The sequence below is a fragment of the Corapipo altera genome, unplaced genomic scaffold (assembly GCF_003945725.1).
Source record: "Corapipo altera isolate COAL_440 unplaced genomic scaffold, ASM394572v1 100, whole genome shotgun sequence".
In the NCBI taxonomy this organism is placed as follows: Eukaryota; Metazoa; Chordata; class Aves; order Passeriformes; family Pipridae; genus Corapipo; species Corapipo altera.
Genome location: NW_020884952.1, coordinates 2,447,667 through 2,471,878, shown reverse-complemented (window position 1 = coordinate 2,471,878; position 24,212 = coordinate 2,447,667). Strand labels below are relative to the sequence as shown.

General features: G+C 41.1%; 1 protein-coding gene and 1 long non-coding RNA gene across 4 annotated transcripts in view; one reads left to right on the top strand and one right to left on the bottom strand.

Moving 5' to 3' along the window:
* Positions 1-13,485, bottom strand: part of SLC5A12 (solute carrier family 5 member 12) — a 17,377-nt gene extending 3,892 nt beyond the window's left edge. For both annotated transcript variants that reach the window (XM_027663328.1, XM_027663327.1), the window contains exons 1-14: positions 12,856-13,485; positions 10,815-10,880; positions 10,084-10,135; positions 8,736-8,803; positions 7,552-7,706; positions 6,306-6,446; positions 4,875-5,004; positions 4,458-4,546; positions 3,469-3,581; positions 2,349-2,416; positions 1,914-2,000; positions 1,111-1,289; positions 838-941; positions 483-604 (exon numbers count right to left, since the gene is read on the bottom strand). In XM_027663328.1, the coding sequence (XP_027519129.1) occupies positions 483-604; positions 838-941; positions 1,111-1,289; positions 1,914-2,000; positions 2,349-2,416; positions 3,469-3,581; positions 4,458-4,546; positions 4,875-5,004; positions 6,306-6,446; positions 7,552-7,706; positions 8,736-8,803; positions 10,084-10,135; positions 10,815-10,880; positions 12,856-13,212 (1,731 nt within the window). In that variant the 5' untranslated portion in view covers positions 13,213-13,485. The remainder of the gene's footprint in view (positions 1-482; positions 605-837; positions 942-1,110; positions 1,290-1,913; positions 2,001-2,348; positions 2,417-3,468; positions 3,582-4,457; positions 4,547-4,874; positions 5,005-6,305; positions 6,447-7,551; positions 7,707-8,735; positions 8,804-10,083; positions 10,136-10,814; positions 10,881-12,855) is intronic.
* On the top strand, positions 1,209-24,212 carry LOC113956591. 2 transcript variants are annotated; one of them, XR_003530891.1, is made up of 4 exons: positions 1,209-1,319; positions 2,339-2,430; positions 23,515-23,588; positions 23,930-24,212. It is a non-coding gene; the product is annotated as an uncharacterized LOC113956591 (long non-coding RNA). The 2 variants fall into 2 exon arrangements; XR_003530892.1 differs by lacking the exon at positions 23,515-23,588.

Sequence of the window (24,212 nt, the reverse complement as noted above, 5' to 3'; positions counted from 1 at the left end):
TGGTTGCTACTCTTTGGTGCTGCTCTGGAGAGGAGAAGCCCCAGAAGCTCTGAAGGTGGGGCTGGCAGCAACAAGAAGTCATATAAGTGCTTAAGTCTTCCCCTCTGTGCTCGGAGGAGGTGATAGCTTGGTGAACCCCTCACTATGGTTTAAAGTGCGGTTTTGTCCCCGCTTGGCTGCTGGAGCAGGGAGGGCAGGGAGAGGGAGGTCAGACCCCATTTCATGGGCTGTTTGTCTCTGGAGAACCTGGGGCCCCATATGTGATGCAAACAGGAAAAATAAGTAACTTATTACTGACCAGGCTTTGACTGATCTCATTTCCAGTCTGCAGTGCCTAAGCAGCACCCTTTTCATAAGTTCAAAAGCGATTGCTGAGAGCTGTTTGGTTCTCTGTTTGGCACATGCCCTCATGTAGGCACATGCACGTGTTCCTGCTGCTCCCGGGCCACAGCAGGGCTGAGCTGGTTGGTTCAGGTACTCACCTCCAGGCTGTCGTGCCGCACACCACACCAGAGGAGAGTTTTGAGTCTTTCAGACCAAAAGAAAAGCAGGTTGCAGACTGGCTTAATTAACACTGGTGGGATATCTTCTCCTTTAGTAGGTCCTGAAAAAAAATATAAATAATGATACATGAGTCTGTAGTTAGGTATGAGCCTTGAGAGCCTCAGACTATGAGGTGGGGGAGCAGGATCAGAGCCTGATGCCCTCTCCTCCTGAGTCTGTGTTTCACAGGCTGGATTTTTAAAAGCTTTTTTAACAGCTGGGTCAGATTCTTGTGCGAAAGCGTAATTGTTTTATATAAATATATATATTTATATGTTTATATAGAACACCCACCTGTTATGTAGCTTATCAACAACCCTATGATGGCACATCCCAGGCAGCCAATGGCACTGAAGTACAGGTAGGACAGGGAGTACCAGGTTTCTGCCAGCAAAGGCCTGTGAAGAGGTGACAAAAGCAGCTCATGACGGGCAACAAGTGCGTTTAAGTTGTCTCCTGACTGTGCCAGCAAAATGCAGCTCATACTGCAGTTACTGTGCGCTCCCAGCCTGCTCCCTGCTGGGGCTGTACTCTGTGCCAAAATGCAGGCTTAGGTGGTAGCAATACCTCTCTGGAGCTGCCGTGGGAGCTGCTGTCGTCAGCGATGCGGTGCCGTTCGCCAGCGTGCAGTTGAGGGTCGACAGTTGCAGAGGGATGGACTTTGTTGGTGGTGCAGGGTAAATGAAAGAACCAGTACCAGCCCAAAAAGCCAAGGTGATCCCAGCTAAGAGGCCTCCAAGAGCACCCTTGGCAAGTGTAGAAAGATGCTGTTAAAGGTGATTCGCCAAAAGTGCTTTTCTGTGAACATGAGTTAGGCAGGAGTAGGTGATGATGGTTTAGTCTATGTCAGTGTAAATAAATTCTGTTCTCTTGACCAAGGAACAAAATGTGGTGGTTTAGTGCCCTCTAGGTATAAAAGTTGAAGCAAAACTGTGATCAGAGCTGTGATACAGATTTTAGTTTTACTTCTGGTAACCGTGATGGGAGTGCTGATGGGGCAATATGGAATGAGTTCATGTTGTGTTTTGAGTGAGATAGCAAATGCAGAGCAACTGACACAGTTCTTTGTGTCCCAAGGCAGGGGTGAGTACTGAATATTTTTTTCTTCTTAGTGAAACTTAAAACCAAAAATAATTTAAAAAAAAAACCCTCATGTGGCTCTAATCACCAATCATTCCACAGCTGGGTAGACTTAAATTGAAAAAGATAAATTCAGACAGGGAAAAGGCACAACTAAACAGATCTTAGATCCTCAGGCTCTAAATCTGAAAAGCAGCCCAAATTAAAAACCCAAACAATTTTCAAGATGGAGTTTTAACCAAACAACATCAAGAGATTTTCTTTTAGATCAGGATTTTTTTTAACCTTACCTTCCAGTTAGCACAAGGAAACACAATTCCCAGCATAAATAATCCCAGCATGGGGCCCCCACACATCCCGTGGATGGAGAGGGAAGCCTGTGGGTGCAGAGAAGAGAGGGGAGTTCAGGGCAGCAGTTGAGCGGAGCATGCACAGTTCTGGTTTTTGTCTGTAATTTTGAGGGGGAAAATGGTGAGGGAGAAGGGATAAGCAGTGATTTCAAGGCACAGTTAAAGAGAATCACAGTACCGTTTCCTAGCAGTGAGTAAAAAATGGAGTTAGGGGATTTATGATCTTTTTTTTCCTAGTTATTCCTCTTATCAGAGGATCCACTGAAACAGTTTAGGTAATGCAGCAGCCCTCGGAGCTGGCAGCATTATTTGTTCAGTTCACTGCATTTCTGTTCACTCCTGTTCTGTTCATTGCATGTCTGAAGCAAGAAATACCTGCACGACTCCTCCCATCAGCGACGCTGCTGCAGCCATGGAGGTGCACAGGACACCGTATAACACACCTGGAAAAGATCAGGTAACGAGGTTCTCAGTGCTGGGCAATAGTGGGGACAGTTTCTAATTCAGTAGTGTCTGAGGTGACCAGGCAGCATTAGGGGAATTTGCACTTTGGATTTGACGTTTAGAGTGGACCATTAAGCACCCAGCAGTGTCTTGTGTGAAGTCTTGTTGGGTTTTTGGCTGATTGACTTTTCTTACAAAGCAGAGCAATGGCAATGAAATTAATTTAGGAGTTATGCCTCATGTAGAAATATTTCTGTTGCCTTTAAATATCACTTTTAAAATAATCTAGTAATGAGTTGAGAAATGATGGTTTTCTTCCTTTGACACCAATTTTAACTTTGTGGTAGGCAGAACTCTGTATGCAGCAGTCTCAAGTAAAGCCAACTAAAATGGTCTAGCACACCTTGGTGAAAATTCGAGGTACAGAGTGAACAAAACTAAGTAGTAAGTGGAAAAACAGAAATGGAGAAGGGTAGTAACAGTTACAGAGATACAAAAGATATTGGCTTGGCCTTTCTGTGATGTTTTTGGTATTCATAAAAGGATTATGATATGAATGCAATAATTGTAAAAACTATCCTAAAAATTCAAGTTGCTTTGATGCTTCCTTTGTTGATGATCTGGGTTTTTTAATTTTTTTTTACGTATTTTTTTCTCTGAACAGCTGAATAACCTGCTTATGTAATAACTCTAAGCTTGAATAGAAATTACTTATTGTATTGCTCTAAAAGAATATGCAATACTACTATAGATAAATGTGGTAATAACTACATTGATATTCTTTCTGTGTCATAAAGAGTGTTTTCCAAAATTTTCAGTAGACCAAACTTTTCCAAGGATTTCGAGTAGTTGTTGATGCTAGTCTATGTTTATTCCAGTACCATACAGTGCTGGTACTTAATGTTATTGAAAAATCAGTCTGACATTCACCTTGGGAGTTTCTAAAGGGTTGCATTCCTGTGGAGGTTACCAAAGCACAGGTGTTTCTGAGGGAATGTCTTTATACAGTGCCCTTTGCTGCTGAAAAATGGAACCCCTCTAGGGTACCTACATAAGCCTTTGCTGATCCACGTGCTCATCTTCTCCGAGAGGTTTGGGAAACCTTTCTTGACCAAGTCTTCAAAGGTAACAGTTGCTAAAGCGTTGATGCTGGCAGCTACCGTGCTGTAGAAAGGGAGAAGGATGGTAAGTAAATAGAAAGCAGTGTAATCTGAAATCCAATTGTATATATAAAGAAATGCTTCCTCTTGTTCAGCACTAATGCTCCTCAAGAACTGTATGTTTCGTGGTGTTTTTCATGTGTGCTGCTGTAGCTGGGGAGGTTTCTGTTACCTCTGCAGTTGTGGAGGGCTCTGCTTCATGCTGGCATGGAACGAGACAGAAACTCATCCTAACTGACAGTTCCATTTACAAATCTGTAAAGACCTTCAAAATATAGACGTTCCAGAATTAAAACTTTACTCTCTTACGAACTGAAAGATGTGCAGTTACCACTAGTGCTACCCTGGTCCTTCATGAATGACCTGGCTTTAAGCTAGGGGAATGGACCCATATTTGGTGAATACAGTCACAGATAGACTTGCTGAGAAGATTTATATCCTGACTGTGATATTGTGGCAGTTAGCTTAGGTAAAGACAATTTTGCCATGAGCAGCTCAGTTTTATTTTGTCTGCATTGATAATATTATTCTAAAACCTATTTGTTATATAAAGATACTGGCGAAGTGGAGCTAGACTGTGTCATAAATGTAATCTCAGAAGCTTTTAGGTTGGAAAAGATCTCTAAGATCATGGAGTCCAACCATTAACCCAGCACTGCCAAATCCACCACAAACCATGTCCCTAATGTCTACGTGTCTTTTAAATACTCCCCTTTTCAAATACCCCCAGGGATGTAGTGTAATTCAGTAAAGCACTACTGCTGCTTCCTAGAATGTTCTAAGAAAAAAAGCTGGGCCTTTTTTTAGGGTTTCATGTTTTAACGTCATTCTTCTTAGAAATCATCCTACACAGCTAAAATGTCATTTCAAATTCACATACCTTAGTGTTCCACTGAATGCACAGGCAACAAACAGTCCCGGGACTCCTGGCATCGAAGAAAAAATGTCCATGACAAAGTAGGGCATGAGCTGGTGTAGAAGGAGCACAAGAGCAACACAAGAAATTAATTAAGGTTTTCCTGGGTAATGGAAGAAAAGTAGCTGTTTCTGGGCATGTTGCTAAATTCTGGCATTGTCCCAAATAACATGGTGTCAGATTTTGAGCAAAGGGGATGTCTTTTGGGAAAAATGCCCATTTGGATTAGCACTGCAGAAGCGCCAGAATAGGTATTATTGTAGCACTGATTTGGCAACCAGCCTCAGTGCTGAAAGGACATAAAGCATTGCACAAAATTTGAACTGTCCTGATATATGCTATATCTGGGCCCAAAGCAGCGCCAGTAATGGACATCTGTACCTGATCAGGAGCGGAAATGAAATCAGCAGTCCAAGGGTCACAACTCTTGTAATGGGAATACATCACCAATCCACAAAATACTGCACACGCTAGGACTGTCCAAAGTCCCAATAAATTCAGGTAGAGTGCCCTAGAGCAAAGGCAAGAAACTGTTTAATGCAAAATAACAAAAAAGCTGTTACAAGTTATTTATTCCAAACCTTTTAGGGAGATGCCTTAATTACAGCCGGTTATCTAATTCAAAGCTGGCTGTATAATTCAAAGCAAGAGTTTAAAAAAACCTGGAGAAGTACAGCATCATTATGCTATAGGGCAAGGATAATGTTTCCAGGTAACTTTGTACAGTTGGAAGAGACCAGTATCCTCTATGCAGAATGGGCTGCACTGAGAGCACTGAATCTTCACTCCTGTCCCCTGTAAGAGCAGATTTTTGCCTGTTGGGAGCTGTTGTTGCTGTTCACCCATTAAGGCACACAGAATACTTTTTTGGATGGATTCTGTCATGTTTCACCATGTGAAGTAACAGTCTCAGTTGTATTTCACCATCCCATGGAAAGGGTGTGGGTGACAGCACCTGCTGGGAAGGTTGTGTGGCTGTGGTTCAGCAGGCCTACAAGTCCTGAGAGCTGCCAGATTTTACAGAGCCCACGTTGTGTTTGAACATCACCTTATGCAAGGTCTCTTGCTGAGGCCAGTTCAGACCCGGGACCCAAAAGTCTTTCCCAACTTCTTACTAGTGATGTTCTCACTGGTGTGACTTATAAATGTTTTTCAGACAATGAATTTTCTGCAGGATAAATTCAAATAGACACACACAACCTCAAGAAAAATTAGTATGTTTGCAGCCAGCAAAAAGGCTAACTGTTTGAAGAGGGAAAAAAGTAAGAATCTTTATGCTTTAGACATGTCTGCAAACAATTAGTGCTAGGTGTGTGAAAAAAATCTGATTGTTTAGTAAAACATGTCTAGCTATGCACATGCCACCACTGAAGTTGATTCTGATTATTTTTATGCTGTAGAATTTAAATAAATTATTGATTTTATTTTATTTAGATAATACCTTGTACTGTAGCACCCCACAAAATCAATAACCACTTTTAATACAATTTTAACACAATTCTGATAAATACACTTTTACGATTAAGCTGTAGATAGCATAATTTCTGTGTGGGCATCTTTGCCATACTCTCCTACTGGGGATTAATTTGGCTGACCACAAACTGATAAACTGCAACAGATAGATAGCTATCTCTTTTTCTTTCTGCATTTACTTAAGTCAGTTAGAGCAAGGGGTAGTAAGACTGTCAGAGCAAAATGAGCTTGCTACCACCCAATGGGATCCCAACATTTACTTAGCATAACTGACAAACTTAGTGTGATTCCACATCAGTATGCTTGATGGCAGGAATAGGTTAATGACAGGCAGCTTACAGTTTAGCATGCTTTTCCGATTTGCAAGAAATGCATCTCTGTATCGTGGACTGATTGACTCCATAGATCCCTAGCCACGTAAATGTTCCCCCAATAACTATTGTCCAGATGGTATGTCGTCTCAAAGGATCAGCATCAAAGCTAGAAGAAAGAAAGAAGCAATCTAGTTTGCTTATATAAACATTTATTAGCAAGAGGTAGGTGATTTTTTTCACAATTATCTGGCATGTCCTGCCATCTGAATCAGAAATTCTACATTGGCAATACTGTCCTCCAGCACTGACAACATTTGATGTGTTTAGGTTTGGAAGTTTTATTACTTTTATATTGGAACACGTTTTTTTCACATCAGGATAAACAAATACTATTCAGATTCAGTCAGAGGACCAATTAGTTAAATTAATCACATTTATGAGGCTGCTTATGCCCAAATGTCAGATCTGCATCATATTGAAGCAACAGACCTACAAGCCATCCTGCCTGGAACACTGTCCTCTGTTAGGAACAAGGTCACTTAGCAAACTCTAAAAAAATCCAGCAAACCCTTAATAACACATCATGATGACTTAAATTCCTTTACAGAAATTGCTTCAGCTGCAGTGTTATCTTTTGTACAATGAAATTCCATTACTCAGTAAGTCTAACTGGTACAAGCATATCTTTCTGTCTTAAATCTGTCATCTTTGCAGTTCTCCTTATCTTGGTAGGTACAGCAGATAACATTTGACCTTGCTGCTGGATTCTGTCAGTGACTTGCCTTGATTAATGAACTTTTTAGTGAATGCCCCAAACAGCCAAAAGAAGGTCAGATTTCTATCCCAGTGCACCATTGCTAGCTGCTGTGGTGAGTGCATGTAAAACAAAGTGCTAATTTTAAGAAAGAAAATGAAAGATATATTCAGTTGGAAGGTATTTGGCTTCATTTGTAGCTACACAAAAAAAAAATGGCAGAGTTCCCCTTCAGTTCAGCAGAGCTTTGATTTCTTGAAAGAGTTAAGCTCTCCCGAGGGCCAACTGCATTGCCAAGAGCTGAAGAAATGAGGAATGGATGTCTCTGAATCACCAAGGTTCACAGAATCACAGAATATGCTGAGTTGCAAGGGACCCACAGGGATCGTTGAGTCCAACCCTTAGCCCTGCACAGGACCATCCCCAAGAGTTACACCATGTTTTTGGCTTAGTGAGTGTAGGGTTTCTAAACATTAAATATTCAAAAAAGGGAAGTATTGCACCACTTGTTTCTTACTCAAATATGTTTAGTCGTGATCCTTCATGGGCATCTTCCCAGACTTTGGTTGATCCACCATTCAGACTAGTTCCTCGAATCAAAACCGTCAGAAAGCCAGCCACCATGACAATCATTTGAAATGCATCTGTCCAGACAACAGCTTTTAATCCTCCCTAAAACAAAGAGAAACTGTATGCCCCCAATCTTCTTTCCTGTTGCTTGAGTACTGCAAAATGTAGAAATACTCCTTATTTCAACAGCTCACGAGCTGTATGCACAGCACCCAGCAAATCAGGACTCTTTGCATTCTCCCGTGAAGGCTGTATTTTGCAGGTCAGAAAATTCCACAGCCTAAATAGTTATAGGAGAATACCTGACTTCCAGTTACATGCTTTTTTTGTGCCTTCTTTATGTGCATTTGAAGAACATATCACAGGGCAAAAATTAGGGAGTTCTGGCCTGTTCATACATCCTGTTGCACTCCATGTGTTCTCACAGCCCGTTGGTGCACAGTTAGCCTCACACAGGAAAATAGCCCCAGAAAGTTTGCCATTCAGCTTTCTTCCATAGCTACTTTCATATTTGATCAAATCTGTACTATAGCAACAATAATAAGTGATTTCAACAAGAGTGGACTGAAATATTGAAAAAATTAATTAGTGGTAACGAGAACAGGAACTAGGTTGTATCCCGAGCCCCAGGGCTCTGCTACTTCGCTGCCATGTTTATCTGTTTTGGAATTTGGAGTCTCATGTTGCTTCCACTCAGAAGCAAAGCTTTCTATGACCTGTTGGTTGTCCTTCCTAGGTTTTATTGCTCTGTTCTTGATCTGGGGTAACACCAGAGGCACATTTTTCATTACAGAGTTTTTCAGCCTATAACTTGAAAAAGATAAGAATCAAGTCTTATCAAAAGATTTAGTATGACAGGGGAAGGTTATCGCCTCCTTATCTGGACTCTGCCTCAAGCTGTCTTCTTTAAATCTTGCAACATACAGCAGAGGATTAGACAGGATTTTTTTTTTCTCCAAATAGACTTATTTATACCACAGAGTGTAGAAGAAATTTATCTCTGTGTTCTCCAATTTTAAACTTCAGTCAGACTGTGTGTGGCAGACACCCTACTGCCATAGTCTGTCATGTTTAAAGGGTGGTTGAATTAACCATTTTTGTTCCAGCTGTTCAGTAAGGCCTGTTACATACCAGAGTGCAATAGAAAGTGCAGACAATTCCTGTTGCAGCTACAGAGCCCCAGAGATCAAATCCAGTGACTGCAAAACCAAAGAAAACCAAATCATTAGAGAAATCTGAATAGTAACAGTAGAGCTGTAATCCTTTAGAAGGATAGGAGTGATTATTAATTTTAATCTTTTGTGTCTACTAGGAGCTTTGCTGGATTGTTCAAGTTTCTTAGAACTTCTGGATGCTGTTATGCATTGTTGTCCTCTTTCAAATTGGAATTAACTAACTTTCAAGCAAAAGTAACATGAAAGAAGAATACTTGCATAAAGCAGAAGTGTCATTCTGATGGGACACAGCTTTATAAGCAATGCTTCCCTTCTGTTCCCTAGGCTGGAACTTTTTCTGAGAAACCAAGTTGTTCAGAGAATCCCAAAGAATCCTAAGACAAAACCACCCAAGCCCTAAGTAAATTCCATTCCCTGCAACTAGGAACAGTTTGATGCTAAAATGTGCTTCAGTAAAACGAATTTTTTTGTCCATTTTGCCTCATAAAGTTCCTTTACACAAGACACAGAAATTTTGGTTTGTCTGATCTTGAAATCTCTCCCACAAGGCACAGTTTGTGAAAGCAAATATATTTTTAAAGGTTCTCTTATTAGCAAAGTTAGTATGACATAATAATGAATGTGAACTCTCACACGGAATTCCTTTGCACACCAGAGGAAGGAAATTTGGTGCTGTATGAGAGGAGGGATTGGACAAACTGGCTGCAACTCAGATGATGAACAATGAAAGGAGCCTCACAGTCTCTTCCCAGTCAGTTTGGGTGAAATCAGGATTTGGGTCATGATGATTCCTTGTGCCCTCTGGCAGTAAAATTACTGATTCCATCTGTGGTGATGGGTGCTGTATGCCTAGTTTGCAAACATTATTCGATTAAGTCTGCAGACAGAAAGCAGTACAGCACTGAGCTCCAGCTACATGGGAAGGAGTTACTCCCATGGAAATCTGAACACGGGAGAGAGCAAAGGGGGGAGTCAAAGTACAGGGTATGGTCTTGGATCATCAGCTTGTACTGTGAACTTTGTCAGGATGTTGGGAAACTGTTTGCTTCGAACCTCTTCAGGTGGTTACTGAGTGGAAAGGACAGCAGAGCAGCAACAGCGAGGCTCCTACTAATGTACGGGTGTGAGAGGGGTCTGGGGGGTCAGAAAGGCAGAGCTGTGAGGTGGAGGCAAAACCTGCTTACAGAACTTTTGAGGAGAGTTAGGTTTTTGTGTTGTGTATCAATTTTCCTCATTTCATTTACTCTGATTGCCTTGTGGTGTGGTTATTCGGGGTGGCAGTGTAGTGCAGCATGGGAACTCACCTTGGTTGAGTGCCAGCGATGGAGCATAGACCACTATTCCCGTGTAGAGGATCTGAAGGAGAAAAAATCCATTAAAAAGTCATGTATTTGAATGCTCAGTGATAAGGCTTCTGTTTAGAGTGGGGCTCTGAGCAAAACACTGGATCTAGGATGTTCTTTAGGTCTGCTTGTATTGTATATGTCTTTCTGTTTCAGCCCTTACAAAATAAAAATCTTTGGTTTAATTCCTTTCTGAGGGAAGGACAGTTACCTGTCTTGATATTACTTATTTCACCTATTGCTAAGATGACTAGATGACAAAATATTGTCACCAAATAGAAAGAGAGTATCTGCAGAAAACACGAAGAGTGATACAGAAATAAGTTGTGTGGATCTCAGAAATTAAATTTTAATTTTTCTCTTCAATCCCTTTCAAGTAACTGACTTAATGCCCTTCACATAGTTCTAACAGAACTCATGGAGAAACAAAATATAAAGCTCAGTAGCATTCAAATCTATTGCTGAAGGTTTGGAAATTAATAAAATGAAAATCATGCAAAAAGGAATGTCTCCCAATATCCCACAATACCATCATTCTTTCATTTTAGCATTCATAGTGCAAGTGAAAAAAACTAAGAAAAAAGAGTAATGTCATTAAAACATCTCATTCTAAAAAATGTGCCATCTGAGACTACTTTGTGAAAATCAATGTTGAGTGAAATTAGCATTAAAATGAGTCAATGTTTTCTTACCGTCTGCAGGATGTAGATCAACGTTGCAGCAAGGCGGACAATCTTGTTAAATCTTAACTCCAAATACTAAGAAAAAGAGTAATCTCAGTAAATTGCACATGTAGCATCTGTGACACAGATGCTGTTTGCCCCAAGTTAACACCTTGCCATGCAAGTAAAATCACTGGCAGCTGGCACCGCTGTTACGAGTAATAATGAGAGCAGGACTGTCCTTATACACAGGGATAATTGCATTTAAGAAATCTTCTCATCTTTACCATGTACTTGAAGTTCTAGCTGGGTTGCAGTACCTTCTCTGTATCAGGAATAACTGGAAGAGCCCAAAGGCTACAAAGGAGGGAAATTCAAACTTCAAATGAAAGTATGTTCCAACTATACAATGAGGAGACTTAAGCTCATCTCTAGCAGAAATAGCATTGTTTGACTCCAGTACTGGCAAAAGTGGAGGTGAAGCAGCAATGTGGAGTTTCCTAGCGCATGAGCGAAGCTGGCTTTCTCATTTGCTCTGCCTCAGCCTAAAGCCAAATCTGCACATCACCAATGTGAAAAGACAAGAGAGGGGATCTTATGGACTTCCAGGTGGATGTAGAAAAGTGTTCCCAACTACCACACAACTGCAGAGGTGAGCAGATGTCTAGACCCAAAAGCCCAGATTTTAAGCCTAAATCACCACCTGGAATCTCTCTGTGGAGTCTCTGTAAAATCTCTCTGTCCCTGTGGCAGCCTCCATGCAGCCTGCCCTGGGCTGGGTTTCTCCTTGGGCCATAGTCCCATATCCCCAGCAGATACCTGGCATGGACTGCACAAGTCCTCTCTCTTTACAAGTCTCCAGGCTATGCACTATGTATTATTGCCAAAGCATCTTATTAATTTTGTTTGTGCTTGTCTTGTGTTTCTTGCATAATAAACCCCATGGTCTCCCATACGAATACATAGCTAGTTTATGTAACTTGACCTGATTCTAAAAATAATTCATGAAGCCAGCAAAATCATCTTTCCAGTATACTTGAAGGGTCTCTCTGACTACAACGACACCATCGGTGTTTCAAATGACAAAAGTAATTTATTCTCTGATCTTGGATCAAAACCAGCCAGAAAATGCAACTACTTGCAGCAATGGTCAATTTTACTCTTTTCCAACCTGAAAATATTTCCTAACCCAGGCAGATCTGCTTGACCAAAGCCCTTCCTTGGGCTCGGGCTCAGAGAACATGAGCAGCCTTTCTGTTTTCAGGAAGCTCCTTGTGAACTAACCCAAATTTCCTCCTCCAATTCTTGCTTAGTTGAAACTGCCCAGAAACAGGAGCAACCAAATTTGCAGCAGTTGATTAAAGTAAGTAAGAGGCTATCCCAAATGGTCAGTAGCTGCCCTATGGATGTGCAGGTGATAAGGGCTGCTGCTGAACTGAATTATGAAGAAAATAATGTCTTCCAGAAAGAATGCCAGGCAAAAACTCTACAAAATTCATAAGTCATTCATTTAATTTCCTAGCGAATTTGTTTTCCAACCCTGTCTTTTTTTCTTCTCTCTTTTTTATTTCTGGAACACGGCTGCCATCTTCTTTCTCTTCCTCCCATCTCAGATTTTTCGATATCCGATAGTCCACTTTTGTAGTAAATTTGATCAAATTGCCATATCTAGACTAAGTTTGAATTGGATAGTGTTGAATGTTGTTCTTAAAGTCTGTCTTTAATACCTGCTCTCTAAACCAGAGGGGAATACTTATAACATCAGAAGCATTTGGATATACTTAAATATTTTCCAACCGTAATTTAATTTGGTACTGGTGTGTAAACCCATATCCTGTCTGTGCTGTATTTACATAACAGGATCTCTGACCCTTATTTTGTGCTTTCAACTTAAGCAACATAAACAACTAGTTTGGATAATGCAACTAGTTTCTAAAAATAATTGATGTATCGATGCGATTGTTCTGTAAAACACCGCAGAAAGTTTTCTGTCAGAGATTTTTGTCTAAAAATACGTGCATGATACTGACTTATGCTAGAACAGTGCCTTGATTTTATGATTTTCACTTACCTCGTAAGTGCTTGTTATGCCAGATCTGTAAAAGACAGGCAGAAAAAGTTCAGCAGTAAAAATGATGACAAGCGCGTATGAAAGAAAGAACAGCACAAAGGATGCCCCATAGCGATAAACTTCAGAGGGTGTCCCCAGGACTGTTACTGCTGACATGAAGCTTGTTGTGAGAGAAAAAGCTATGGGTCCACATGTCATCTGCTTACCGCCCACCAAAAACTCCTTTGAAGTTTTTTTTTTCCTCTCTTTAACTGCAAAAAAGACTCCAATGCTGGCGCTGACCAAAAACAGTGCGGCAAAAACAACATAGTCCCAAGCAACAAATTTTTTGACTTCTGGAGCTTCAAAGTTTGGCATTGCACCAGTTGTACAATTCTCTGATGGAGGATTCTGGTTTGCTATGACTGGTGCTCTGACCAGATTAACTCTGTTAACAGCCAAGCTGAAGCTTATCTGTAGCTCATCAATGACAAATAATAAACGGAAGGACTGTTCATCCAGATGGTGTGTTTTAGTCCAGTTCAGTTCTAAGGAGGGGGAAAAAATATAGCTAAGGATGAATTAGGAAGGTGCTGAATGCTCTTTGACTCTACAGCTACTAGTGCTTCTACCAGGCAGGCTGAAGCGAGGGACTCTAGCTGTGAAATCTGTAGTACAATCCCTTTTTATCTATGAGGTATAAATTTAGGGTTAAACATTAGCCTGACACATTGACTTGATCTGACTCTTGTCTAGCCTCTCAGCACTTTTAAATAATAAAGTGAAACAATGGAGAAATAAATAAAGGAGAGCAAAATGAAGGAAAGCTCAGTGTACAGACCTGTCTGCCTGCACATTGGGTGGAATTATAGGACAAGAGGACCTAAGAAAAGCAGATTAAACAGTAACACTTCTCTTAACTATGTCTTTGGCATAATTTGTTGAATTCAATTAATTAGGTTTGCCTTGTATGGTTTTTTTTTTTAAATAAATATTCATTTTATCTCCATCAATGCTGTAACAATACATTTTCCAAAGAAGCAGGAAATGACTTGTCATCCTGAAGGATTAACTTCTACAAAGAGGTAGTGTGTGGTAGTTGCAGCCCTTGAAGGAAAGGTAGAGGGCATGTTTTGGAGAAAATCAAGAAAGAAATGAAGTAACCTGGGAGAGCTTTTAATAGCAGAAGTCATTTTCTTCAGCCTTATCTTGGCTGGGGATGGATCCTCATTTCTCCATCCTAAGTCATCAGTAAATGCAGGTGGTTTTGCTGTGTCAGTTGTACCTTCCAAATTAGTGTGTGTCCAGACCTGAAGCCTTGACTGTTCCCATCCATTGCTCAGGGGAAAGGGGAGTACATGCACAGCAACCTTCATGGCTTAGTGCAGAGCCAAAGAAGCTCCAGGACAGCCCACAGCTGGAATTGGCTTCAGTCCACATGTACAGGAGAGTAGCTGTGCAATTTTCATGGCTGATTTTGGTGAGTCTGAGTGTAAAAGGGGAGGTTGAAAGGCCTCTTTCTACTGCAGAACATGAACTAAGAAAGCCAAACAAACAAAAACCCCCGAACCAACATGCACAGATCCTTCTTAAAAGACACTGCTTTGTCTATAGCTGAAACACTTTTGAGTCCCCAGAAGTTAAGAATATGAAGCCCACATTTGTGACCCAGGCCCCTGTGAAAGCCTGGTCATGGATTAAAGCTCCATCTGTTGCCATAGCACTGGTTTATGTGCTGTAAGCTGTGAGTTGTCACATGGAGGGATCAGATGAGACACCAATGAATCACTTTGCATTATTGTGGAGTGTGTGAGTGAGTCAGTATAGGTAGTGTTCTGAGAATTTTCATACAACTGTGTCCAAGTCTACACCCATCGATAGTTAATATTTCTCTTCTGTGCAGAACAAATGCCTTAAGGTGTTACACTCCCAAAAAAGCAGCAACTTTCACTTGCCAGACATTCCAGAACTGTTTGTGTGGCCCGGGATAACAAATGAAAATACAAAGCAAATTAAAAAAAAAAATCATCTGGCTCAGAAGGTTTGTCTGCCGATCACGTTACCAAAGAAACTCTAAGTGGAAGATGCCTGTAACATCCATTCTAGGAAAATAAGGGTAGTGTAAAAAATTCCTATTGGCATAAATGTAAGCCTGCAGCGATACTGGGTTTTTTGTTTTGGTTTTGTTTGTTTTTTTTTTTTTTTGTTTTTTTTTTTTTTTTTGTTTTTGTTTTTTTTTAATTATGATTGGGTTTTCTAGCAGAAAAGTGGGGTTCTTTAAGTGATAGTAATTTGCACGAAGTAGGAAAAAACTAATGGAATATCAAACTGAAAATCAAGTTGGAAATGTAAATTTTTTTGTTTATGATGCCATAGCCCTCTGACACATTTTCAGCATCACTTCATAGGGTTGTTCAGAATAACAATTTTGGCAAAATCTCACATAGATAAGAATAATATAAAATAGAAATACGATTTCTAAAGAAGAAATATTTCAAAATAACACATAAACACTTGTTATTCTGTCAGGATTATATTCTGTACCTGGGAATAATTGATATTTTTATTTCCCTGAAATAACAAGAATAGTTTTATATTTTATTTATGCAAACTCACGTGAAACAAATTTTCAGCCAGGGTAAGCCAAGAAGAAGAAGCTTGACTCTTTGAAGCTTCAATACCTCTTTCAGTGTCTGACTGTGAACCAAGAATCTGACAACAAATTCCAGCTTGAGTGTTTCAATTTTCCACTCAAGTCTGTTTGCATCTGAGGTCCTATTTCAGGCCCAATTTTGGCATCTGAAATAAATGCATGAGACAGTAAAGGTAAGGGTGTTTCTAATGGGCTGCAGGCCAGCTGCCTGCAGTCAGGGAGGAAAACCTGCAAGGAATGCTCTTTTCCATGAACTGCTGTATCTTTTTGCCCTTGATTTTTGGGAACATTAAGAACAGCCCTTTAAGTGGGAGAGGAGAGATATCTTGAATGAATGACTATATATCATTGCATCTTTCAGTATGAAACTAGGAAAAAGTCAAAGCTCAATTCAGCATTATATTAGCCTGAGGGTTATCTTCTAACGGTTGCCAGATGCACCTGCTTTATCCTAATCTCCATAAAAATGATTCTCTATGTATCACACCTTGAATTTTGTTCCCTAGGAGAAATAAAGGGAAGCTGAAGCCTCCTCTGTCTGCTCCTCTCACCACCACAGCTGGTGCACATTGTGCACCCTTTTTTCCCTTGGGTGCATACTTTGCATAGTATCCATAAACAGCCTCTTAATATTATTATAAAAAACAATTATTACATATATTTCTCTAGGCAAATCTTTTCTAGCCCCTAGATTTGAAAGGTCCTCTATTTAGTATATCGCCCTACAAACCAATGGGGCCTGATGGGATTCATCCAAGAATCCTCAAAGAACCCCTCATTTTCAAGAAGGGCAAGAAGAAGGACCCTGGAAATTGCAGGCCTGTCAGTCTCACTTCAGTGCCTGGTAAAGTTATGGAGAAGATTATTCTGGGAAGTACTGAAAAAAACCTGAACGACAACACAGTCATTGGTCACAGCCAGCATGACTTCAGGAGAGGAAAGTTCCTGCTTCTCAAGCCTGATTTTCTTTTATGACAAGGTAACTCACCTAGTGGATCAAGGGAAGCCAGGTGATGGAATCTTCCTGGATTTCAGCAAAACTTTTGATATTTTCTCTCACAGGATCCTTCTGGACAAAATGTCCACCTCACAGCTGGATAAACACATCAGGTGGTGGTGGAGCAGTTGGCTCACGGGTTGAGCACAGAAGGTAACAGTGAATGGGGAAACACCAGACTGGTGACCTGTCACTAGTGGGGTTCTGCAGGGCTCCATCTCAGGCCCTGAGCTCCTCAACATCCTCATAAATGACTTAGACCATAAGGAACTGGAAGGGACACTGAGCAAGTTTGCACATGACACAGAACTGGGAGGAGCTGTTGACTCCCTGGCAGGCAGAGAGGCCCTCAGAGAGACCTGGACAAATGAAAGTGCTGGGCAATCAGCAACTGTGTGAAGTTCAACAAGGAAAAGTGCTGGATTCTGCACCTGGGATGGGGCAACAGACAGACTGGGGAATGAGATGCTGGAGAGCAGTACCAGGAAAGGGACTTGGGGATCCTGACTGATGAGTCATCAGTGCCCTGGCAGCCAGGAGGGCCAACCATGTCCTGGGGGGCATCAGGCAAAGCATCGCCAGGCAGTTGAGGGAGGGGATTGTCCTGCTCTACTCTGACCTGGGGCGGCCTCACCTTGAATAACGTGACAGTTTTGGTGTCTGCAATATAAGGAAGATATTAAGCTATTAGGGAGCGTCCAAAGGAGGGCAATGAGGATGGTGAAGAGCCTTGAGGGGAAGCCATGTGAGGAGCAGCTGAGGGTACTTGGTGTGTTCAGCCTGGAGGAGACTGAGGGGAGACCTCATTGCAGTCTACAAGTTCCTTATGAGGGGCAGAGGAGGGGCAGGTACTGATCTCTGTGGTGAGCAGTGACAGAACCCAAGGGAATGGCCTGAAGTTGTGTCAGGGGAGGTTTAGGGTGGATATTTGGAAAGGGTTCTTCACTTGGAGGGTGGCTGGGCACTGAACAGGCTCCCCAGGGCAGTGGTCACAGCACCAAGCCTGACAGAGTTCAAGAAGCATTTGGTCAATACTTTCAGGCACAGGGTGTGACTCTTGGGGTTGGTCCTGTGCAGGGCTAATGGTTGAACCCAATGATCCTTGTGGGTCCCTTCCAGCTCAACATATTCTGTGATTCTGTAAAAAGCATTTAAAGTGCAGCTGTCGAGTAAATACTTCTGCAGTACTGAAGAATACTTTTCCTTCCTCCTAATAATGCAGATACTAGAATCAAGTCTGTGAATGGTTTATTTTGCTATATAATAGACAAGGGGTTTACTGTGGCCTGATACATGACTGAATTATTTTCTTGTTCCTTTTCAATATTTTTTAATATCAAGCTGTAAAAAATTCATAGAAATAGGCACTGGAGGATTAACATCACATTTAACTGGACGGCTGAAAAAGAAATAGTAACTAGTTTATGGAGAAAAAGTAAATTTCTGAACCAAAAAATGCTCTGTAAAATCAATAGTGTGTCATCCAGAAGTCCTGTTACACTTAGTGGTTATTATCTTCCCTTGACAATGGACTTTGGCCATTCTCAAGAGGCTCCTCTTTAATGATTACTCTTTCCTCAGAACGACATGCTCGTTTGACTATAAAAAGATCACTATAGTGCAGCAGTATGGGCAACTACAGGTATTGCTTAGAGTTTCAAAATAGATCATTCTCTGGGGACACAGAGTCCTCCCCATGGGATCGCTCTTCCCTGGCGGCACCAGGTCACGCCAGGACACCCAGTGGGGACTGTGGCCAGTGGTCAGGACTCATCCTGCACTTCTACTTCCCTCTGTTTTGCATTGTGGGTTGCAAACTTAGTGGAGTCACTTGCCAACCCATTTGCTCACTTTGTGAACGTTTTTCAGGAGAAAAATGTGTGGTTTGCACTGAGAACTGGATTTTTTTCTACAAAGACAGTGAGCTGGGGAACTTTGTGAGGAGAAATACTGTGAATCTGACACACTGGATTTTGGATAGTCATATTATCAAGAAAAAGAAGCATCTTAAAATAATGTCAGTTATCATTTACCCCTCCAAAACGATAGTGGCAGGGAATGAGGGCTGTGCAGCTTCAGTTTTCCAAGGCTCCAAGCCATCCTCACAGCTTCCCAGCTGCCTCTCCCACGGGTCCCTCCATAGGTTCATGCTGGGCACCTGGGTGGCTGGTCCTTCAGTTCCCTGGAATTTTATTATAGAGGGAAAAGTAGCATATAGGAAAGGAGTCAGCTGCTTATCTACCCGGGATAATGATTCATTTTCTAGGAATAGCACAGGTATGAAAGATGTTTTGATCCAAATATCGGTCAAAATAAACCATAACTATTGCAGTCAGACCACAAGTTGCATAGCCCAAGCAATAGCTCCTGTAGCAGATTGGAGTGGGGTGGAGGTGTGAAACAGCTGCTGCAGACCCGCTTGCAAAACAGAGCAAGTTGGAAAGGCTGCTCTGCTCTTGGTTTGGACACCAAGGAGTTAAGGCTGTCCTTTGGAATGTCTCTATTTTCCACTTAGACACTGTGGCAAACACTTCTTGAAAGGTGGGACTGGAGAATGCCCCACCCTGATTTGGAGCACTCCCTGGTTATCACATCAGGATAATTTTAGCTGTGATTGATCTCATACTTGCTCTACTCTGATGTCCATCCACTGACGCAAGTTCCTGGGTTTCAGAAGAAGCTTCCAGAACCAAATGTCCTACTTTTTTAGCTGATTTTGACAACGTAAGCCTCTGTGGGAGAGAGAGGGAGCATGCATGAGGGTGAGCATGACAGAGAGAAGGGAAGGAGACTGAAAGGAAGGCAAGACTAGTCTGTGCTGGGGAAATTCATACCACATTGGCTATTTCAGATCCTTGCAGGGAAGAGTAGAGTGCTAACAGTCTGAGAAAACATAACTAATTTCTCTGAAAACAGGACTTATTTCTGTTTGGCTTACAACTTTGCAGACTAAAGCTGTTAAATTGGGCTTTTCTTTTTGTTTGCTGAACAAGTTAAGAGGTTGTAAAACTTGTGGACTGGCAAAAGGATGAGCCATCCTGATTCCAGTGTGTCTCAGCAGACAGCAGTCAAGGACTGAATAAAACAGCGGCATTACATTCCACTTTGTTTTAAAGTGAGAATAAGGAACAGCAAAAGTGAGGCACTTTATATGTACATCAAAAAGCACTTTGGGGAGTAGGTAGCACCTGGGAAGGAAATAGGGAGTTGAGATCTCACTGCAGGTGATTTAAGGATAAAGAAGTGGAGTGTGCTTTAAGAGGATGAAAAAGCAATGTGTGCTTCACTATTTCTGTGCTGTTAAAAGCTCCAGAAACCAAGTCATCTGATTTGGTCTTCAATTGTTAATAAGTAGTAGAAATACTGCCTCAACCCTGCAAAAGAAGCATTTGGAAGCAGTCTGGCAGCAATGTTAAGAATAGAGAGATGATGTGTATTTAACAGGATCGTTAAGGGTGCATACAGAAGCCTGTGCAGGCTGTGGGCAGCTTTAATTAGCATCCTTAGTTACAATAAAGCTGAGGATCACAACCCTTCACTCACCTGTGTATTACCCCAGCACAAGTAAAGGGGATATGCAGGTGCTCCCTGATGAATGAAGCTGTTTAGCACTAAACAGGCCTGATGTCTTCCCCCAGATTAGATGGTTCATGCACTCCCATGAAGCTGTGGTATAAAACCAACATTTTTCAACATCACAGAAAATCCGAAACAAAAAAGACCTTTTTAGTAGGACTTGCAGATCAATCATCTTTAACTATTCTTTTTTATTGACTTATTTGTTTTATCACTTTCACTTTTCATTCTTAACGTACTTCAAAAGGTATCTCTTCATCCTGTTCTGTCCATATCATTTTACTCCCCTTTTGTACCCACATCCTTATCTTGATATAGATTACAGTGCAATATTACCACACTGCAAAAATTTTTGTGCATTTTTCTGCGAAGAGAATAGCTTCTCTTGAACTGTTTAACGACTCAGATATTACCAGTTATCATTGCATTCCTCCAAATATTATCTGCTCTTTTTTTCCCAAGCTTAAAATAAATTAAAATGAGCAAAGATGAAGAGCTAGTCATAGTTAAACTAATCCATCAAAATAAATAAATTAATAGGATTTTGCCAGCAACTGCACAATACCTTTTACTTGAAAGAATCAGGTGGAAGAGCTGGCCTGCTCTAATCTTGCCTCTAATGTGCCAGGGGGCATGAGGTGAGGAGGAAAGGGGTTGGGCCATGGCTTTTCCATAGGTCTTTGCCCTGACAGAAGTTTTCATCTGTCATGCATCTGAAGGACTTAAGTTCTTGATGCTTTGCTAAAATCTCATCATTAATTTAAATATAGGTATATGAACTTTAGTTTGGACCTTTCCTTGGGCTGCCTTTAAGGCTGCAGAAAGCAGAGAGGCCCCGTAGAGAGAAACCTCGACAAATTAGAGATCTGGGCAGCCACCAACTGTATAAAGCTTAACAAGGGCAAATGAAGGGTATCAAAGAAATATTATTACATAAAGTGAATATTAGGAATTGGAGAAAGTATATTTGGCTGAATGGAAAACAGCCTTTGCCACTAGACAGTGGCTGGCGTGGGGTTCACGTGCAATGCCACATCAGCCTGTTTCATGAGAGCTGAGCCTGCGCTCTGCACCTTGTGTGAAGCTGGATGTGACATGCTGCCACAGTAATTGCTTAGAAATCAGGACAAGGGATATCATAGCAGTGGGAATGACTGTAAAAAAGTCTCTGGAATTTGCTTATGTGAACTCTCACTCCCATATCTGTTGGTTCTGTTTGATAAATCGATCAGCTTTTCACGTGCTGTTGACTCCAGGATAGCAGGGACACCTTTGTCTTACTTGCTTTGGGAAAGCAGGGGTGTAACTTCAGCATTACTGAAGGAAACTTGTGCCCTGCTTGGCTGGGGCACAGGGGAAGCAGATTACATTTTGGACAGAGATTCAAGAGAGGATCTCTGAACAGATACTACAAGGACTCCAGCCCTCAGTAGTACCTTCTGATTTTGGCATGATAAGCCAAAGGAATATCTTAGGGTCACACCAACTATCAGGAATCATATTGAGGAATACAAAACATCAGCTGAAGGCACACATCAGCAGCCCTTTTTATTTCCTTTAGGAGTATGTAAACAACTGCTTTCTGCTTAAAAGCAAATGTCTTCCTTATGCCCAGAAGAAGCATTTGCAGGGCACTGCGAGTTGCCCACCATCAGCTGCCTCTCACACAACCAAGAGGCACTGACACATGGGGTCAGCAGGGGTTTGCCTTGGGAGCTCCAAATCCCACCAGTGAGGATTTGGGCTGGGATAACACAGTATGTGAAAAATCCTAATTTAAATTAAAGCCAGTTACAGCAAAATTTAAATTTCCATTGTGCTGTTAGCTTTCCTGCTTGCTGCCTGCTGAAGCTTTTCTCTTGCAGGTGATAGAAAAAGGAGATAAATTGTGTTGATGTCTAGGTGGCAGCTTAAATCACAGAAGTTATGGTCTATTGTTTATTTGCAGGAAGTTTGTTAAATGATGACAAATACCCCAAATTTCTTCACTGAGAGGTAGTAAGGCACTCTAATAGGCTGCCCAGGGAAGTGATGGAATCACCATCCTTGGCATGTTCAAAAAGCATCTGGATGTGGCAGCTGGGGACTTGGTGACGGACTTGGCAGTGCTGGGCTAACAGTTGGGCTTGATGATCTTTTTCAACCTTAATGATTCTATGATTCTATGAAGTATCAGATTTTGTGTGATTCTGTCTTTATCCTACTATATAAAATGTGATTGCCTCATGGCGACCTGCATGTCCATTTATTTTGTGGCTTTGTGTGTGCACATATGTGCACATATCTATGTATAAGAAGCAGATATGTATATTTGTGAAGTAGAGGGGCCGTGGAGGTTTGGTGTATGTTACTTCTTCCATTATTCGTGTTGGTTTTGTTTGGGATTTTGCTTTTTGTTGTGTATATGAAAATACTTTGGGGTGGTTCTCAGTTTAAGCTGCAGGGAGTTGGATGTTGCTTTTATTCAGTCTTTTGCTCATTTGGAATCTTGACTCTGAGCACATATGTTGAACAGTTTTGGAAAGCTGACCCCTGAAATAAAGCATGAAAAGAAAAATTATTATGATAGTAGAATGTGACATTGGAAATATATTTAGGTTCAGCAATAAATTCTAAACCTAGATGTTTGCTATATATGAAGGCCTATGGTGGAAAAGCTGAAGTTTTAATGCAGAGAGATTGTTCAAGGGAGATGAGGGTTTTTTTCCTCACATGACACATGGAGCATTTTAAACACATCCCTTAAGAAGAAAAACTTCTTTATCTTATGTAAATGTAAACAGACCATCTCTCCATTTCATCTTTACCCACTGTTGCCTTGATGGAAGGAAAACTTAGAAGTGAAATAAATCTTACCTATCTCCTGCAGGCTTGAGATCAATTACTTTGTGTCTATTTTATGTTCCTTTTAAATCTCTGACAGGTAAACCAAAAAATTCAGGGTAAGTCACTTGCTGTTGGGAGCCTGAAAACTTCACTGTGAAAGAATTTTAACATGGGGATGACAGGAATTGTTTTTCACCATTCTGGTTTTTGCAACTCATCTTCTTGCTTCTCCTTCTTGTACATATGGCACCCAGTGCAGGCTAGTAGCCTGCAGAATTTTTGGATAATCTGTTTACTACTGCTGTAGGGTTTTCCCTGTTTGTTTTTAAAGTCTGCTTGTTTTGGTTTGGGGCTTTTTTCTGTTTTTATTTTTTTAATTAACATCTTTGTTGTTTTATTTTTGATATTGTTTTGCTCTGTAACATCTGTGGAACGTTAACGATTGCTTTTAATTTAGAGGAGAAGGGAAAACTGAGAGGCTGCAGTCTTTTTTAGAGTTACTTTTCAAGTGGGGTTTGTCTGTGGGTGAAGGCTTGGAAACAGGACTTCTGATCCCATGCCTAACTCCTGCCAACTGGCTGCATGAGTCTGGATTAGTAATTCACTATTTTATCTTCCTTTTCCACAGGAAAGAAAAATAAAACAGACCAGATGCTGCACTTGAGCTGTCTGAAAAGGCATGGCTAATCAGCTTTTTAACAGGTAGCCAAAGGTTGCTAAATCTAGTGGTGCTGCATGGGGAAACACTTTCAGATGGGTCCAGATCCCACTCCCAATGCAAAAATATTTGTGTTGCAGTATCTCCTTTTTTTCAGCTCCGTAAATACATTTTGACAGGCATTTGTAGTTACGACCTAAATACTCTTTACAGCCTGTAAATCTTTGATTTATAACTGTAGGACACTTTGTTCTTAGAATGCTATCTAATCTTGTAATTTAAAGGGGCAATTAGAGGACTGTTCCTCCTAAATGCTGCTGTGTACCTTAAACATTTGTGAATTCATTTTGCAATGTGCATAATTCCTTATTATTTTTCTTCCCAGAGTGTGATGACTAGGCACAGCTCCATGACACAGCACCGTCTGAGAACTGACACCACTGGAGGAGAAACAATTAATCTGGAAATGATAATATAGAAACTGGGAAACACCTGTATAGAACTAACACTCTTTTGGAAACAAGTGGCTTGGAATGAGTTTTTTCCCCTTGGAGTTATGAGTGAAATTTGTGAGACTGCTTTTATATTGTTCTGATGGAAACACAGGCAGTGTGATTGAGCATCTTGCTTACGAATGAGTAGTAGTAGAGTACCACTCTTGCACTTCA